Here is a 19,853-nt window from a genome sequence, read left to right on the forward strand (position 1 = left end):
TCATCATCATCGGCTGTCATCGGGTAAGTCTCGGTAGCTCAGGTGGCTAGTGATCCCACTGAGTGATCTAGAGTTCAAGTCTCGCCGAAGACAGAGAGTTTTTCTAGTTTTCCTTTATTTCTAAGCATTGTGGTAACATTGAATAATTTTACGGTTTAGACTCACAAACTTGTTTTAAGTCACTCGCGCGACATGACAAGTGAGTCTAAACTGTAAAATTATTCAATGTTAGTATGTCTCACAACAGTTTAAATTCGATCATTGTGGTAACGTTTGCTGACGTGTCTTCTTAATACAAGATTAATTTCAAATATTTCAATACAGAATACAGAATATCTCAGACATTTCCAATACTTAGTTTGCGTGCTTCTTAAACGAAATATACTATAATTTAAGTATGTTGTGTGTACGTTTTGGACGCAAACGGATGCTGCCAACAGCGACAAGAACGCTTATGTGCAGAAAGAGAAGAGTCTTAGAATATAAGGGAACCAATACATTCTATGGCTTCTCTTTCCGCACCAGACTCTAATAGGTACGCTGTCAATAAAACCTTCATCCTTTATAGGTATAAGATTTCTCGTAAATTTGTGTGATTGCGCCCATGATCCTGACGTGTATGAGACATTGGCTTAAAATCTCACCAAGAGTTCCAAAAAAATACTCTGTCGTTCAAAACCTGCTATCTCAAAGACTGAAACATCTATGATGATGTGGAAAGTAATCTGGTACAAATACTTACGTATCTGCTCGTACATGTACTGCGCAGTGACAGCCAAGACGGAGTTACTGACGATGTCACCGATAGAGGCTGCTAGCGGCGTGGCCACGTTGTCCGGATTCACCTTGAAACGGTGGGAGCCGATGATTACCATCACAAGTACGAAATCTGCAATTGAAGAGATATCATCATCAACGACGTCTATTGTGTCACTATCGTATTTAGCTAAAATATGGCAACTTTACTGCTGGGCATAATGCCTCTACAAACTTATTATGGCCTTGCCCAGACCCTTTTTGGCTAGATCCTCGATTGTTGCGGTGAAGAACATGTTGAAGATTCTCTTGGTACATCTTCTGGTATACGGTTGTCAGTACTTTCGGATTTCTTTCGGATGTCAAATGTAGCTGCAACTTTTGCGGTGTCGTTTCTGCCGTCGCTGTATCTATCAATTTCCTTTTAAGAACATTCAGGTGACGTTAGGATATTATTGTTGTGATTGATAAAATTAGTGACGTTTGCCGCTGCATTACTGCCGCGGTTGACGTTGATTCCGTTACTCATTTTATCAAGGAAATTGACAGGTACCGTGGATGCAATAACGACGCCTCAACGGTAATGCAGCTGCAGTTGACGTCCGAACGTCACCTTTTCTGCCTAGTGACCACTGCCACTTAATAATGGCAACTTCAAGCTATGTCCACGACCCTGAAAAGGAAGACTACCTACCTACCTACCTACTTTGAACTTACCTAGTATAAAACAAATGGTAGTTGCGCTGAACACCTATCAGCAGCAGCACGTAGATAGTCCCCGCGTAGGCCCCGTTGAAGGTTTTGTCGGTGATGATGTTTTAAGATGGTTACCACTGTCGCTGCTACTATCGCTTTATCACTGACATGATAAACACCTACCTAGTATAAAACAAGTGGTAGTCGCGGTGAACACAGCTGACGATATCAGCAGCAGTACGTAGTTCCCGGTGAAGGTTTTATCGGTGATGATGTTAAGACAGTTACCACTGTCGCTTTATCACCGACATGATTTATACACCTACCTAGTATAAAACAAGTGGTAGTCGCGGTGAAGACCGCAGATGAGATGAGGAGTAACACGTAGTCCCCGTTGAAGGTTTTGTCGGTGATGATGTTGATGACGATGGCGAAGATGGCTACCACTGTGGCTGCTACAATCGCTTGTACCTGGAGACAGAATGCAGGGATGTTAATAACATTTATGGTCTAAGATAGTTGAGTTACAACTGCCTCTACTTGCCTATAGGGGCAAACTCGTTACCTATGAATTTCTATTGAATGTTGAAATATACGCTCTGCAATGGTTGAATGGTTGAAAATCTATTAATTTAAAGAAAAGCTATTTGACATTTTAATTCTTCTTTCGACCCATTTTTCCATGGCATGAAAGAAAAAAATTAAAGGTAAAAAAAACATTGTGATTGTATTCCAGACACGCTGAACGCTCATCATTCGTTTTCGAATTCGCTCGAAGCGTTTTTTTTTGCTGCTTTCGCTAAGTCTCGCATAAGAGGTGAGTTCATACGTGGACCTACGATACAAATCTTTTAACTCTATGAGTGCTTAGGTTTCAATAACTGGCCTGCCTTCAATAACTAGCCACCTTATACTAAATTGAATTCTGTTTATAGGTGGATAGAATTCATTTTTAGTTTAGGGTGGCCAGATACTTACTAACAGGTGGCCATTTACTGGCGAATTACCCTACTGCATGTGAATATAGCATAACCGCCAAAACGAGATCTTGGAAAGAACAGATCTCCTTGTTGTTTCACGCAGGCCCTAACCAAGTAACCACTAACAGATTAATTACCTGCACTAACGACACGTTTCCGACGACCATGGACAGAATTTCCCTCGTAGACGTCATGTTCCCGAGATTGGCTTGCGTGGACAGACGCGACGCCAGACACATGTCCAGGTTGCCTGCGAACAAAAATAGATGGATTTTAATAACCACTTTTTAACCTTTTATGTGGTGGTTTTTTAGACCCCAAGATCTCAAGATCATCATTTTGTTTTTTTTTTCTTATGCAGTTTTTTTGGACTTCAAAGAAGCGATGAGGTTTGAATCGTGTAATTTTTTTTATATTCATGAAATCAAATACAATATTCTCATACCCGGTGTCGCTTCTCTCCAAAACCTCTAATTTAAGCTGAACATTGGGGGGCAATGGCAAATAGATGGTTTTTAATGTCCTTTATCAAAGTAAATCAAAGGCCTTCGTAAGATCCGCACTGATTAGCGATCGATAGGTGATACTAATTATCTTTCAAGTGTCATTATAAACGTCACATTTCATTGAAATTTGATATTAATGGTGACATTGTCACATTTTGTCTTTGCAAATGCCATGCAGTTTTAGCTTGGTGTGGTTAAATACGTCGAATATTAACCTTTGCCATAATTCCTCAGTGACATTACCGTGATTTCGCAAAATTGTTTGAGGCTAAACCACTGCCTATAGCGCTAAACCTTAAAATTTGGTTATCTTTCTAAACTTTTTATGAGGAAGTTCTGTACTTTTGTATAATTACTCGATTTGTCTATTACAATTGTTTTTGTTTCTCATGCATTTTTTATAATCACTTAAACATTTAATACCATACTTAAATTCTCTAAATCATAGTAACCACTGATTTCGTACGTGTAAATACATTTTCGCGTGACTAATGTTAAAACTAACACAACAAATGTAAAAAGACATGTTTTTTGGGAGACAATCAGCATTGTGCGAAAAATATTATAAATAATAACCGGTCGTCGGGCCATTGTATTCAGTAAGGTCATGTATTTATTCAGAAAACAGAAGCTGACAACGGAATGATCGTCATCATGGTGTATTTATAAAATATTTTTCATGAATAAGTATTAGCATGTGCGTAGGTAACACTGTTGCAACGTTTGTTGAAACCTTTGGAGGTAAACATATCGACTACTTTAGGTTCAAAGGGCGTAAAGGACATATTTAGTACCTACTTAGAGTGATTTTACAGAAGAGAAGAAAATCTGCTTCTTTCAAGGAAATAATCATAATTCATAATTCATCACTACATAGTATAAAACAAAGTCGCTTCCCTGTCTGTCTGTCTGTATGCTTAGATCTTTAAAACTACGCAACGGATTTTAATGCGGTTTTTTTTTAATAGATAGAATGATTCAAGAGGAAGGTTTATGTATAATTTGTTAACCCGTGCGAAGCCGGGGCGGGTCGCTAGTAATTCATAATATCTTTATTGCGTCCATTTTCAGAATTTATCTTTAAGTACATATCTCGGCTTTGGACAGAGTAGCATGGTGGTCTTTGGTGTCGGAGGCCAAGATCCACTTCGGGTCGTTGCGCCAGAGCAGTAAGTGTCTTTATGTATGATTATTATATCGTTAGGTTTGCTTGTGATTTAGTCATCTTTCAAGTTCTTTTTTACTTGATTATGTTTCGTTTTTTTTTCATACTATACACACAAATAAGCGAAATAATTAGGTACCTGTCTGCTCAATAATGTAATAATGTGCTCAATATTAATGTACGTGTATGAATGTATACGTATGTAATGTAATGTATGTATGTAATGTGATGTATGTATGTATGTAATGTATGTGTGTAGGTGTGTAATATATGTAGATTATTAGCCGCGTCTAAAACATAGTAAGCTCAATACTTGCTACTTGCGTTTAGTGACAAATGTATGAACTCGCAAATAACACTAATCAATGTGTATACAGGCCACAGGGCGAAGTAGTAATAGTATGGCCCAGCCCCACTTACCCATATGCGACACTTACCCGTAGCGTTTTTTTTTTGTTTTCCCCTACACTTTTTTTTAAATTTGGGATTTTTATGTTATTTCTACTCAGAATCACGAGCTCTTTCTATACTAATAGGAGAAAAAAGTGTCCCAAAGATCTTTCCATTCCGCGACCGCCATACAAAGTCTATGAAAAATGGTGACGTAATGGAAATAAAAACCTTAGGACACTTTCATTCTCCTATTAGGATAGAAAGTGCTCGTGATTCTCAGTAGAAATAACATAAAAAATCCCAAATTTGAAAAAAAAAGTGTAGGGGACAACAAAGAAAAACGCCCAACTATAAACAGGCCCCAATGTGATGGCCAGCCCCACTTACCCATATGCGACACTTACCCGTATTGACCTTATTCGAGTTGTATGCTAAGTCTATAAGCAAAGATGACCTACGCTGGATAGTTCTAGGACACACATCCCTTACTCTATACCTATGTGGCTTCACTGTGGCTTCCTCAAAGGCTAAATCTACTTATAAATATGTATGGAGTTCCGTTGTGCGGTGAACACACATTGAAATGTGATTTACAACTAGGGACCGAATACCGGTATATTTTTCATACAAATTAACCGGTATTCAATTTCGGTATCTTGGTTGTTTATGTATATTGTTTTCACTTAATTTAGCTAATCTGATGAATCATTATCCTTACCTAAATACTATATATTCTATAATATCAAAGAAATAATGTGAAAGCTATGAGATATTTTGATTTTTAGTTATACCGGTAACGGTCCCTGTTTACAACTAGGGATAATCAAATTAATTTATGAAATACTTTGATAAAGACATCTATTTCAGTTTAATGGAATGTGATTTAATGGAAAGTTTCACGACATATTTTATTCTTAAAGGAAAAATACATATTTAAATCAAAATTAATCTCTTGACCACGAATTTAGTGTTTTCTTTTTTTAATTCGCTCCGTTTAAGTAACAGACTTTCTTGACATCGCGTTCTAACGCAGGCCTTAAACATATATTTTGCCATATTTATATAATAATAATATTACGAAAAATTACAATACGGATGTTACAATTTAGGTCCCATACTAGGTTTCGTCTAAGAAAAATAAAGTTTTACCAATAATTACTTAGTTTGCAAACAATATAATACTAGAAACTAACCCTGCCCTACCACAAAGAGTCACTGATTAATGTATATAATTCTATACCTACATTAAATTAATTAGATACATTTTATCTTATACCTAAGCACCTCTAGCGACGCCTAATCAAAACCCAAACGAGTTTGTACTCCTTTCGTATTGTTTACTAATAACTCAAATACACATTACAATCGTACATAGATACATCAACAGTGCGCTTGCGATGTATACAGAACGCTCAAATCATTATCAGAGGCAAGTGCAAGCTGCTATCAGTCGGATCGTTAGGACATGTAAGTTGAGTTACCTAACTAGGTATATTTAGTTAGGTAACTTCAGGGTTCAAGGTTCAACACAAGTTTTGGAACAAATCACATTATTTTATCAAATATTTATGTTCTTAATGTAGTCACACTATTACTACGAGTACCTATACATAAATTAAAAACTGAAATAGATGAAGAAAAAGAAAAAGTGAAGGCCGGATCCGGCTTCGTCTTTTCTTTAGTGCCTATATTATATGTATTTCAGTTTATAAATAGTTCAAGTTTTAACTAAAAAGTAGGTACTTATACAATGTTATTTTGAAGTTGCAGATGTATATCCAACGATTTAAAATCGGATCCAATTAGGGAATAATCTGTGTATTAAATAGGTATTAACGATAAATCAATATAGGTACTTAAAGATTAACTTGAGAAATAGTTATTAACAGTTTATATACCTACTGGATACTTAAGATATTATGTACCTTTCTGAGGGTTATCACAATACATTGTATCATCACATTCATCACCTTATCAGACTAATTCAGGTCAACAGCGGGGAACTACTGAAATAGCTATGTAATGCGAATAACTATATTTTTACGACCGAAGTTCAACCCATTCAAGCTATGCAACTATTGTAGTAAGACTAGTAAGGGTGTCGAAAACTGGTGGCACGTTGTCCATAAAAGCTCAACAAGCATCAATTAATAAATCGTTCTTCTTAATCTGTCATTTTGATTTATGTATATGTAAGAAAGGGAAAAACATTAATTAACTAAACTAATCGAGGCTTGTATCGTTTTAAGAATAAGGGGGTAGGACGTTTATCTGAGCTCGGCAAGACAATAGACATTCCAATTTTTTTGATGATTCAATCAGTGTGTCATGTGAAAATTTCAACTGTCTTTATCGAAATATCAATTGATAAGGCAAACGGGAAATCCTTTTGTCAATATAACGGATATGGCCAATAACAATGAGTGTGATTCATGATTATTACAGAAATACGAGTAGACACACCTAATTGTAAAATTTTCCTTGGAAAATAGAGATAAAGTAAGTCAATGGTAAACTGATAGTAATTTACTTGTAATTGTGTCGAATTTCTCATTAATATCTGGGAGACCGAGCTTCGCTCGGAAAACATATAAAAACTCGAAAATGCGCGTTTTTCCAGAGGTAAGACCTAGCTAGTAGCTAGATCGATTTTTCACCCCCGAAAACCCCCATATAGCAAATTTCATTGAAATCGTTAGAGCCGTTTTCGAGATCCCCGAAATAAATATATAAATTAATTAATAAATATGCAAGAATTGCTCGTTTAAAGGTATAAGATTAGTATTATTTACTTATATTATATGTACGTAGCATAGAGAAATAAGTAAGACAAGAGTGCTCACTCCATACATCAGTTCAGACTATTAATATCAGTGTCTACATCTAGCATCGAGTAGCGGAACTATCAGTACTGCTACTTGACAATAGATGTAGCACCGACCGGAAAGTCTTATCTCAACAGCATAAGACTTTCCGGTCGGTGCTACATCTATTGTCAAGTAGCAGTACTGATAGTTCCGCTACTCGATGCTAGATGCTAATAGTCTTTTTGGTACTAAAACTGATGTATGGAGTGAGCACTCTATGTATTTTTTTCTCTATGGTACGTAGAGACGTAGACTTAGATGTCAGATATGTACAGTCGCCATCAGATATATCGGAGCGGCCGAAGTGCTCAAAAATATCTGAACTCTGCATGTTCAGGGTATTGTCGAACCCAGACGATTGCTATTTAAAAGTTACATCAGGGTTGTCAACTACAATTGTATTTCAACCCTGAAGCCCAAGTTGAAAACCCTGATATAATCTTCCAAAGATACCTACTGGTTACAAGGGTTGCCAAAACGATTAAATGTAGGTGGTTATTGTATGGGGGCTGATGAAAGAGTGATTTGCAATATTTGATCAGTACAAACTGTACAAAAGGTGGTTTAAGTTTAGGTGCCTCTAATTGGCCGCGATCCTACATATGTGGAGCGCTCCTATTGGTGCTTTAGAAAATGCTTCCAAATACTATTAGCCGAGCCCGACGGCTGCGTTTAGCTACTGCGTTAGGAATATATTGAGATTTTATACAAATCAAGGATGCGTTCGCCACAATTACCTGATAGACTATAGACCAATCCATTTCCATCTTGCAGTTGAGGTAACTTTTTACAGAAGAATCGTTCAAAGATAATTTACGATGATAAAACGTGATCTTATATGACAGATCTTCAATAACCGTCGCGTCGAGCGCAAACCACTAATGTCCGGGGTAAGTTCGTCGCATCATCGTCAACAATGGGGCAATTATGTGCAATTACCTATCGTGCAATCTTGGGCCGAGTCAAATGACAGATTTTTATCGCCAGTGCACTTGGGAGCACAGAGTAGAACGGCGGAGGCGCTATTGTACTCGTACAACATATGTAAAAAAAAACAAGCAAAAACGGTTGCACTCCGGGAGTGCCGATAGAAGTGAAAACTCACCTCACTATGTTACCGACGCCCGGTAACACGATACAGACATACGTTTAGCGGAGGTATTCTATTTATTTATTATATATTATTATCATTCTCAAATAAGATCACACTTTTTCATTGACATGTTTATTTACATACTTACTGCTATGAAAACGTCAAATTATTTGAACATAGGTAAAGAGTCTTGAAAAGGAGTCCGCAACATAAATGTCAAATAACATTGAGTTTTTCTTTATTGATTTAAATGCCATTTAAATTACGAGTGGCCACCTTACGGGGCTTACGTTCACGTGATCGCCTTACGCCCCTTACGGTCACGTGATCGCCTTACGCTGTCCCGAGTCTATCATTTTTTCCCCACCTCAAAAAGTGCCCAGCGCCGCTAAAGAAGTTTTCACTTCAAAAATAGGTATTCAATAATAAGGGAGCTCGGAAGATATAAACAAGATATAAATAATCAATATTTAGAAAATACATAATTATAAAAATATTTTATAATAAGTAGACAGGGATGCAAAGACTGATAGACGACTATAAAAAAATTAGGAAATGAAATGTTGCATTAAACATTATTTCAACCCATAAGCCTCAAACTGTATTTTTCTTCGGCAGTCAGTTCAAAAAACACTAGCGAATGAAAACTAAATAAGCGTTCACAATACTTACGTGTAGGTTTATAGTTATAATGTAAGAAACGGATATATAATGTAAAACGGGATGAGTAGGTTTTGCGGGGAGAGGTGGGTTATGAATGGGGAGAGAAGGTTTGAGAGGAGGGTGAGAAGGGATTTTAAGGCTACTGCTACAAAAATAATGTATTCCAATTTAAAATGGAGCTAGTAATACGCATAATAAAAAAAATCGATCCAACAATCTTCCAAAATCACCTTTGTATGAAAACCCCTCTCACCCCAAATACGAGGCACTACGGGGTGAGGTGGGTTTTCTTCTTTATCGTCAAAGTTATGAAATGGAACTACCCAAAATAAAATAAAAACTAAACTACAAACGTCCGGAACACTTATTATATACACCATTCAGTTTTCATATGTAAAAATAAAATGTTATCGAGGTTTGAATTTCAGTTTTGACCCTACTCCCCCCATTTTACGGTACACAAGAAAATCTAGGGCCAGGGCTCAATCTTAGGTGGGTCGGAACCCAGTCAACTTTGGGAACTGATCTGTTGATTATTATGGTCCGAAATAAACAGTATTTTTTGTTTATCCAGAACTACAATTGAAGTCTCTGTGGCTAGCAACGCTGTGGCACTGTTATCGACGTGGTGGCAATTATGAGGGCCTTGAACGTGTTGTCTTTGACAATATTGAAAACTGTCATCATTGTTGTCGGCGTTGTAAACAAAAGATATACATATTATAAGGAAAACATAATTTAATGCCTTAATGTCATGAAAGGGTTTGTAAATATAAATACCTTTAAGTCCAGAGAGAGATGGCACCAATACGAATATAGCTGACACGTTCAAAAACACTTCCCAGTTCTGAAATGAAAAAGTACATTTAATTAAACTTACTGAAGTAAACATACTGGATACCCAATCAGCCGCAAAAAATGGCCCCACAAAAGTAACGTTGAAACAGATCACGCGTTACTTTTTCGTTTAGTCTTGTTTGGAACGCTCAAATGTGAAGTTGTCAACAATTACGAAATGTGCCGTTAAAGTATGTAAAAATAACAATGATAAAACAAGGAAAAAGGATGGAATGTATTTCTTTCGGTTAGTTCTTTGGATAGCATTACATAATTTATGTAATCTGGTGGTAATTTTATGGTTTTGAATAAATTAATTTGTTAGTACCAAAGAAGGGATGTCAAGGAACAAAAATCTAATGAGTCGATGTGAGGTCAATATTTATTTTTATATGGAATTCGTAAGGAATAATATTATGTTTAAATTCAATATTTCCAAGAAAACCTATGCGACGTGCAAAGTGGACTGCTATTTAATTATAGCAAGAGATAGGGGTGATGCAGTTTTAAACAAAGCAAAACGGCACTTGTGTGATCGGCCCATTTCCCTGTTTCCGACAACCAATAAGGGCTTATATCGACTAACTGTAAATGCTAAACCTGTCTGAACACAGTGACAACCACAGGATTTTTTTGGGTTATTTCCACCAACTCGCTTTGGTGGTAACTAGTGGGAATTATTTTTCCCAGTAGTTACCAGTGGTAAAAGGTGGGAAAAAATTCCTAGTAGTTGCCACTGATATCAACTTGGTGGTAACTAGTGGAAATAACCCGATTTTTTTTATAAAGTATGGACTTTATAAAAAAAATCCAATCAGTACCTAAATGTCCCCGTGCACCCATGCGATGAGTAAATGTAGATCTAAAATACTCAGTTATTTTATTTAATAAGTTGAATTTATTTCAAGGAAATTAGTATTTAAAGACGTATATACTTACTTATTAAAAATTTAATTTGTTTGAATTTGAACCACGAATTAATTTTATTTGAACTCCCGATTAAATTAAATTTGTTTTATTTATTACTTCAATTGGTTTTTCTGTACATACCTATTAAAGTGTACCAAAGTGACTCCATTCGTTCATTATTCTCGTTTGACGTTGCTTGACGTAAATACGTTACGTTTAGTGCAATCGGAGTAAATTTTTTAACAGTGTTGGTACTTACGTATGCAAATTTGACACTTAATGCTTACGACATTAAGTTCTTTTCTGTACGAAACATTTATCTTGACTCAAAATTTACGTAAGCGTTTTTATCATCAATGCAAATGGTGCGAAACGTCATTGGGATCCACATTTGTTGACGTTTTTGTTCTGCTTTGTGTGTCTATTTCTTTTATATTAAGTCAGTGACATATATACATTTTGATAACTGTCATTGCCGCAATCATAGTTTTATTACTTTTACTAGGTAGTTAAGTTAAAAATGTGATCAACCCTTAAACAAATTGGAATAGTCGAGTTATTTTAATCACGCACAATGATAGTCAAAAGAAAAAATCTTATTCTAACAATTCACCTCCCGCTAGACGCAGATCAGTTTTAGATTATTTTAATTCAATTCCCGAGTTTAATTCTGATTTGATTGAATGTTGTTGTATTTCTTTTTGACTTTATCTTTATTGCACAATACATAATAACACACAAATAGCGAATGAAATGCCGTAGGTCAACCAATAGGCTAAAGCAGAATGATTAAATAGGTGCAGTATAGGGTCTTTTCAAGTACCTGAATCGGTTGAGTCCTGTATCTGGTCGGTCGACGGTCGGTATTTCTAATACCGGTAAGGGCATTTATTTGTGTGATAAGCACAGATATTTGTTCCCAAGTCAGGGGTGTTTTCTATGTATTTCAGTAGGTATTTATATATACTCTATAAGAACTGAATAATGCTTGAGATGTAATATTTAAAATGTTATGAATAAATGTCTATGTCTATTGTCTAATGTCTATGTCTATATATCGTTGTCTGAGTACCCACAACACGAGCCTTCTTGAGCTTAGGTACTGTTATTTTTAATAAGTAATAGAAACGTCAACTTACCCTGACATGCCCTAGCACGATGCCGGCCCCGATGGTGCCGCAGCCAGCGATGAAGAATGGCACAGCCACCTGCATCATTGTCGTCCACCATTTTTCCTCTTTTTTCTGTAAACAAACACAAAGGAAGTTGTTAGTCAATTGCCTTCAATTTTCTCAGCCATAATAAGGCGACATTCGGCTGCATTAAGGGGCCCACTGATTATCAGTCCGCCGGACGACATCAGCCTGTCATTTGTTCGGAACTGTCAACTTTTTGTTCTAACTGACAGGCTGATGTCGTCCGGCGTACTGATAATCAGGCCCTTTACTGTTGAGACATTACTGCTGCGCCGCCGCCGCTGTATCTGTCAATTTCCTTGATAATATGAGGGACGTTCGTCGCTGCATTACTGTCGCATAAAGAAAACTTACAGCGGCAGCCTTAACGTAGTAATGTAGCCCAAAGATCATCTTAACTCCAAATGGGTAACCACATCAAGTGGCAGATATTCATCACTATAACAGCGTACGTTCGTATCACAAAGTTCCATTACTGTTCACTGTTAAGTGCAATGCACTTCAACAATCGACCAAAACATCGACGTTTACTTCAGTCGTAATTTTCACAAACATTACCCGCCACAATGAAAATCTAATACGCGGCGAGGCGACTTAAAAACTGTCATTTCCTGCACTTATGCCATTACGAGTACCTCATTACATTGGCGGATTGTCATTAGTTAGAGCGTTTACAGAGCGACTGAACAGGAGTTTAAAGTTTTTCTTGTTTAACACTTTTTGCAGGTATTTTTTAAGGAAGATGAGAATACTTAAGTACTGATTGTCTGTCTTAGATACTCGTACTCGATATGATTTGATTTGCGTGTGACAAAAGGGAAAGGGCTCACGAAGACACGAAAGACCAACGATACAGTAAAGGGACCTCCTGGATATCTTGATCACTGTTTCCTATATAGTCTAGTCTATCTAGCGAGTGAGTTACTGTCGCGCCACTCCTGTGCTAGCCCGGCTGAGAGCGATAAATAATATATCAAGTCGGACCAACAGCACAGAATTGGCGCGACAGTATCTCGCCCGCGAGACATTATCCCGTCTCTATAATACAGTTGGAAAAAGGCGGATCGTCTATCGCGGGCGAGATACTGTCGCGCCTACAGGATGTAGATTTGTGTAAGATTATCTTATATAATAGGTACTTACGCATATTACAAACGTGTGTTCCCTTCTTTCTTCCATTTACAACTACGATACTTGAGAATTTCGCCAAAATTATTGGTGTAGGCAATTTTAATCTTATCATGAAATAGATTAATAACGGATACTTATCAATTGAGAATTGTTTGAGATTATATTCAATGATGACTCACACTAAAACTAACTCGAATATCATGGTTTGACTATTATTTGAATAATTAGGTCTGAGGAAAACCCAGAAAATACTTAAATAACATTGAACTTATATGGACCATAGGTGTAATATTGGCCGTCTCCCTGTCAAATAAATGATTTATCTATATCTTCCTCTCCCTGACATAGCGGGGTTGCGAAATGCATCGCAGCCATTATTATGTATGTTTTTTTTTAGTTTTTAAGACATAGAGTATATTTCATAATATGTGCCTATGCTAGTTTTAACTTATTTATTTACCTATTTATGGGCATTGACATAGATATCTAGGGACTGGCTTTACGGGCAATAATTGGAAATTAAACGAACTTACCTGTAAGTGAAGTTCATTTCAATTATATTAGCTGCACAAACTTCGAAATGATAATATAACTTGTAGTAGGCGCATCATGCCGCCTTCGGCCATGCTATTTAGAGAGAGAAAGTTTTTCTCAAATTCAGACTTCCGAACGCACGTCACGCAACCCACGCGTGACGCTTCTGTCAAACGTCATTTAGTTTAGAGTAACAAGCCAAGTCAAAACACTTTCACTGCCAGAGACCCGCTAGGCGGGTTCTCTTTTCTTAGGCGCTTGGCGCTACAAAGCGGAAAAACACATATTATCAGCTTCGCTCGTAGCTCGCACTGGCAGTGAATATGCCAACAGATATAACAGCTTGGCCAACTCGGCAAAGCCAAAATTGTCTAAAACTTTGACAGGGATTTTTCACTATTAGAATCCCTGGTTGTCGCAGGATAACGCGGGTACTGGGCGGGAGGGATTATCATTTCGAAGTTTGTGCAGCTAATATAATTGAAATGAACTTCACTTACAGGTAAGTTCGTTTAATTTCCAATTATTATTACGCTGCACAAACTTCTTCAATGATAATATAACTTGTAGATGTTTAGAGATAAGTATTCAAAGTTTGATTTGGCTTTGTATGGGAACAATGAAAGCAATGATTTTTGATTTCATTTTAAAATACCTACCGTTTTAGTTCGGTATGAGTAACTGTCTATTTCCAATATGAATATAATTTTAATTCTTACACATTATTTAGAGATCTAGTGAGATCATCATTTCATCAAACTGCTTATCATATGATACCTAGTTGAAACAAATAATACATTGTTCCTTATTAAAGGGTATTTTATTAGTACCACTTAGTACCAAATAAAAAACTTAATTATGAAGTATAGGACTATCAAAAAATCTAAAGATGGCATAAAATGAAAGTTTTAGAGAATTCAATAGCTATAAGCAACTCTTAACTGTCTCTTAACAGTGTGTTGCTGCTTTTAGCAACCCTTATTCTCTTATTAACTAGATAGAAGAAAGAATAACTAAGGATCTAACAAGATCATTGGATGAAACTATGGCCCTATTATTATGAAATTGGGCAAAATCGTCAGAAGTCTTACTCCAACGTAATGTTTTTCTTCCATCAATATGACACCAACGCATAACAGGTTGAATGTTTGTTGAAAAATAGAAATATCAATACCACTTAAAGTATCTTTAAGAGTCGACTTAATTCATCTACGAATCGTTTGGGAAGTGATGAGGTATTTTTCCGGCAATAAATAATAACTAATGAATAACATTCTTCGTTCTTATATATCAGTAACATACAGCTAGGTAATGTTTTGGCCTGAGAACAAACCTCATTCAATATCAAATTAAGTAGTTTTTTCCCTACAAAATGTTAAAGATAGCAACATTTCTCAAATTTAAAATCAAGGATAGGGTTTTAGCGCGCTGTGTGCAATCACCATAGCCAGAATAATAAGTAATTTTTTACTATTTCTTAATCTTGTAATGAAAGATTTTTATTAGATGGTGAAATTATTGATAAATAATTAAATACTGATTTAGATTAGGTACAAGCTCACACTTAAGGTTGAGGTGGGTGTAGTCAAAAAACGTTTTTCATAAAGCGTTCCACCTTATCATTTGAGGAGAGCCTATGCCGCAATACAGGCATAAGAGCAATTTATAAAAAAATATTTCTATACCTAGCTTCCTCATTACATAATTCTATTAAATAGCAAGCACTTCTCGAACAGCTGCTATGAAATAATTAATGTAAGTATGCTTAATTGTTCCACAAAAAACATACACCAGTGTTGACGGTGTTGGGCGCAAGGGACTCCACCGTACTGTTGGTCGCGCCAATCGGAAGTTCCTCCTCTCTCCTCCGCTCCTTCAGTGATGGCTGAAGACACTTCCCGGTTAACACAGGGGTAACCAGGATAAGACGATGTTGAATCTTGTTAACCCGGTGTGAAACCGGTTAATGGAATAAGTTTTTATAATTGAGAAGCTAGGGCTCAAATCCATATAATTATATGTATGTAACATATAAATATTTTGTAAAACTGAGTAGGTACAATGACCGTGCCTTCTGCTTTTCCTAGAACTTTAATACCTTGAATTTCATTTCAAATGGAAGGAAAGCACAGATAAAATGTTTTTTATAACCATGAAAATGTGAAAGCATCTATGTAGAAAAACATCTGGGTTAATTAATTACTTCACTAGGGTAAGTATATGTATAGCGTTCACATATTTCATCTGCACGACTATTAATAACTCGATCAGAGGAGTTCCAGAATGTTGCAACACATTTCAAAATATTCATTGTTTAATTTATATTAAATCTCCGAGATCTTGATACTCGAGGTAAGCCAGTGCTGTCAAACTGGTTTAACTTGACAGACAATCAGACGTACTCATTTGAGTAACCACTGTTGAATTGAAACTCGTATGACAATCTCAGATTGATTTCTAATACCTATAGGATTCTCACTTGCATATTTGGCAGGTTTTTATCAGCAAAATCGAATAGTTTATCATCTCTCACTCATCTTATGCTAAATGATCCTAGACATAAACATACTGTATTTCATTTCACCTAGTCGGTTTTTAATTAGTTGAGATAGCTGTATTATCTTCTTTCAGTAGTATCTCACACTGATAAATCTGAAAGGAATGTCTTTGAACATAAAGACGATCGACAATCGACATATTACTGAAGAGATAAGTTGACAATGACAACCCATGGATTTGACAGTGACAGCGACGTTCCGTTCGCGCTCCGATTATTCTGAAGCAATTCTTAGAGCTGCGTCAAACTTGGCAATTTTTCTCTTCTTGCATTCTTCAAATTCAAATGCGTAATATTTAGCCATCAATTTATATTACACTAGGTGATATTTATTGGCATTATATTTCTTTAAAATATATTAAATTCAGTATTTAGCTCTTTAAACATACATGTGTATGCCATATTCATTTAGCCAAACTTATAGCTATACAAACAACCCATTTATATGAACAAAGTTATAAACTTATAAAAATGTAACCAGTTTATAAAATATTGGGTAAATAAATAATCTAGATATTAGCCAGCTTTCTGAGGTATTTAGGTGCTAGTTCCATTTGATTATGACTCCATATATCTTGTATAGGTACATACATAGTATAAGAAACATTTATTGTAAGGAGTTTCAACAATGGATATAGTGTGACCTCTAGACCTTATACACTTCATGAAAGGTCCGATACATATAGCTAGAGAGATATCTATATATAATCACATAATAGTCTAATGACAGGAATTAAAATTGAAATTTCATATTTCCATATGAAACACAGATGTTTCCCAAATTCAAGAATCAGGTAAAAACAACTTGGAGCTAGTGCCATGTAACAATTTGTGTTATTAGTTTTATGGCAGTTCCAATTTCTTGTTGTATTAAAACTGCTTAGATGCAATAATTTTTCTTGTCTTAGCAATATATCTGTATTTATTTCCCATAGGGTTTTGTACAGAAAATATTTTAACGAAATATTGAGCTGTATGAAATGTAGGTACCTACATTAAGAACATCATAGGCATATATTATTTTGTACACACAGCATATATCAAAGTCACATATTTTTCCAGTACTTGACTGTTAATTTTACAGAAATATCCATTTTTCGGAATACCTGTAAATACTGGCACAGATAAGATAGGAGTTTTGTATGAGATGTCCTGGACAGAATCCTTGCAAGTATGATGACATTGCTATGAAAAAAGGTATATAATTTAATTAAACCAGGGCTTTTATAAAAAATTGTTCTAAGTGAACACAGGCTGTTGTGTTGGTGCTGTCGCTGGGACTAGGTGCGACCTTGTGCCTGCAGAGAGGATAGTGTTGCTCCGCTTCCTTATTGCTGCTTTTATCCAGGCCGTGCTGTCGCTGGGACTAGGAGCGACCTTGTGCCTGCAGAGAGGATAGTGTTGCTCCGCTTCCTTATTGCTGCTTTTGACCAGGCTATTTTGTATGTTGCTAGTAAGTAGTAAATACTTTATTGTATGAAACAAAGATAAGTAACATCAAAAACATACATTGTAAAAATATGATTGGTAGTTGAGCCCTGTAAGATTAAATTTCTTAGGACTTACAATAATTTATAAGTCATTAGTTATTCTTGCTAGCACACCTTATCACATACATCACTTGTCAACAGCATGTTTAAAAGATTTTTTAAAACATCTTATGCCATTTATTGGGATTCATTATTGAACAGCTACCTTAGCTAAGATTGTTAATGATGACAATCGCACAAAAATGAGCAGTCACTTATGGTTCTGTTACAGTGCACAATTGTATTGAGAGCTAAATCATCACAGTTAGAGAACAGGTTGATTTTGTTTAATTTCAATACTTAGCCTTGTTCCCTACTGACAAGCATCTCGCCAGCCGCAGCGTAATTCTCTGGGTTCACCTCGGAGCACCAATAATTATTTACAGCGCGGAGTATTTTGTAATGTCCTTAATTATATATCTGCGAACAAACAACAGCAAAGTCCTAGAAGGGTTAATCCCATAATATTCGAATTTCGGGTGCCTTTATCCACAAGGTCAAGATTTGCTCGCTCGCTTAGTACTTCGCTTGCTTGAATTAGAATAAGTACCTACTTAAATTTAGCTACTTGAAAATGAGTATATATCAAGAGACGGCCTAGTATTGGCATACCACATGATTAACTCATTTGGTTAAGAGCTGTGTCTAGAGTGTAACACGCCACAAAACCCAGTAGGTAAGTTTATCTAACAAGACTTGTAGGTGGCTTATGGTCCACTACCTATTTGCAGGTAGGACATGAGCAATGTCTCAGTGCTGTTGGCAAGGAATATGTGACAATATCCCATGGCTACTGGCAGTGAACGCACCTAGTGTAGTACGCCAAGGTTGCCAAGTGCGAATATCAAACAGAGATGTCTAAATTAACACTCCAAAATGATTAGCACAGCCATTTTATGCATTTAGAAACAGATACGCCTAGAATAGCGTTCCAGAATGCATGTGTACAGCACAACCACCATACAGTCAGCAACCAGAGTTGGCTAGTTATAAAACTCCAAAACCACATCACCAACACTAAATAGAAATAACAAATTAGCATTTGGTACTACCACTCTATTACTTACCATTTATGTTCCTTTTTGGAATGTTACATGTTTTAAAAAAGTAACTATTCGAATGCTGGCATTCGATGCTAATTCAGAGAGCGAGGCTTACTGTGGATACCGAGCGAGATCTAGTTCTCGACGCCGCTGGCGGAGATAGGAATCTTGATGATATAGAATTACAGACCTAGAATAGGCCCAAGATCGTGATCTCGATATGTACCGCGTCCGCGCATAGCGGCCCATGGCGACGAGAGGTCGCATTCAGCCTTGATCGCGTACGTTCTTGTATCTTCTTCTCCAATCTTCTTATTCTTCCAATTTACAATTGGGTCACTTTTTATCCTATTTTCCACGTATTTTAAGGAATTTCTTGTCCTTTTATAAACAAAAAGACTTTTTATTTTAGGACACGTAATGGCCGTCGGCTGCATGAAAACGACAATGACGTTTGACAGAAGCGTCACGCGTGGGTTGCGTGACGTGCGTTCGGAAGTCTGAATTTGAGAAAAACTTTCTCTCTCTAAATAGCATGGCCGAAGGCGGCATGATGCGCCTACTACAAGTTATATTATCATTGAAGAAGTTTGTGCAGCGTAATAATAATAATGAGGCATGACAGGGGCCAGTACAGCGGTGTGAAATCACTACAACGCGATTGGTTGATGAGTTCGCATCACGCGCGCGATTGGTTGACGAGTTCGCATTACGCGCGCTATTGGTCGCAACTAGTCGCGTTAGACTGCACGATTGGCTGGAATTCGTGGGTAGCACCGCTGAACTAGTACGATGTTTAGTGCCTTAGATATTATACGTCAATATCTATGGGCCAATAGTTGCCTGGAAATAAAGATTCATTCATTGGAATATTGTTGGGTGGTTTTACGGCATATTATTATAAAAAGAAAAATATGAAAAAGATTACAGAAAAATCCAACAATGACTCGTATAACAATTATTAAATTGTCTGGCAAAGCGTGAATAATTCAGAGATA

The 19,853-nt window shown here is 36.5% G+C and overlaps 1 protein-coding gene across 6 annotated transcripts in view; it reads right to left on the reverse strand.

Annotated features, from left to right (window-relative positions):
• The window catches only part of LOC134658294 (solute carrier family 41 member 1), an 87,730-nt gene that overhangs the window by 4,117 nt on the left and 63,760 nt on the right, over positions 1-19,853 (reverse strand). For all 6 annotated transcript variants that reach the window (XM_063513915.1, XM_063513916.1, XM_063513914.1 and 3 more), the window contains 5 exons: positions 12,005-12,109; positions 9,900-9,966; positions 2,570-2,682; positions 1,779-1,923; positions 743-889 (listed from right to left, as the gene is read on the reverse strand). In XM_063513915.1, the coding sequence (XP_063369985.1) occupies positions 743-889; positions 1,779-1,923; positions 2,570-2,682; positions 9,900-9,966; positions 12,005-12,109 (577 nt within the window). The remainder of the gene's footprint in view (positions 1-742; positions 890-1,778; positions 1,924-2,569; positions 2,683-9,899; positions 9,967-12,004; positions 12,110-19,853) is intronic.

This window comes from Cydia amplana, chromosome 22 (assembly GCF_948474715.1).
Source record: "Cydia amplana chromosome 22, ilCydAmpl1.1, whole genome shotgun sequence".
In the NCBI taxonomy this organism is placed as follows: Eukaryota; Metazoa; Arthropoda; class Insecta; order Lepidoptera; family Tortricidae; genus Cydia; species Cydia amplana.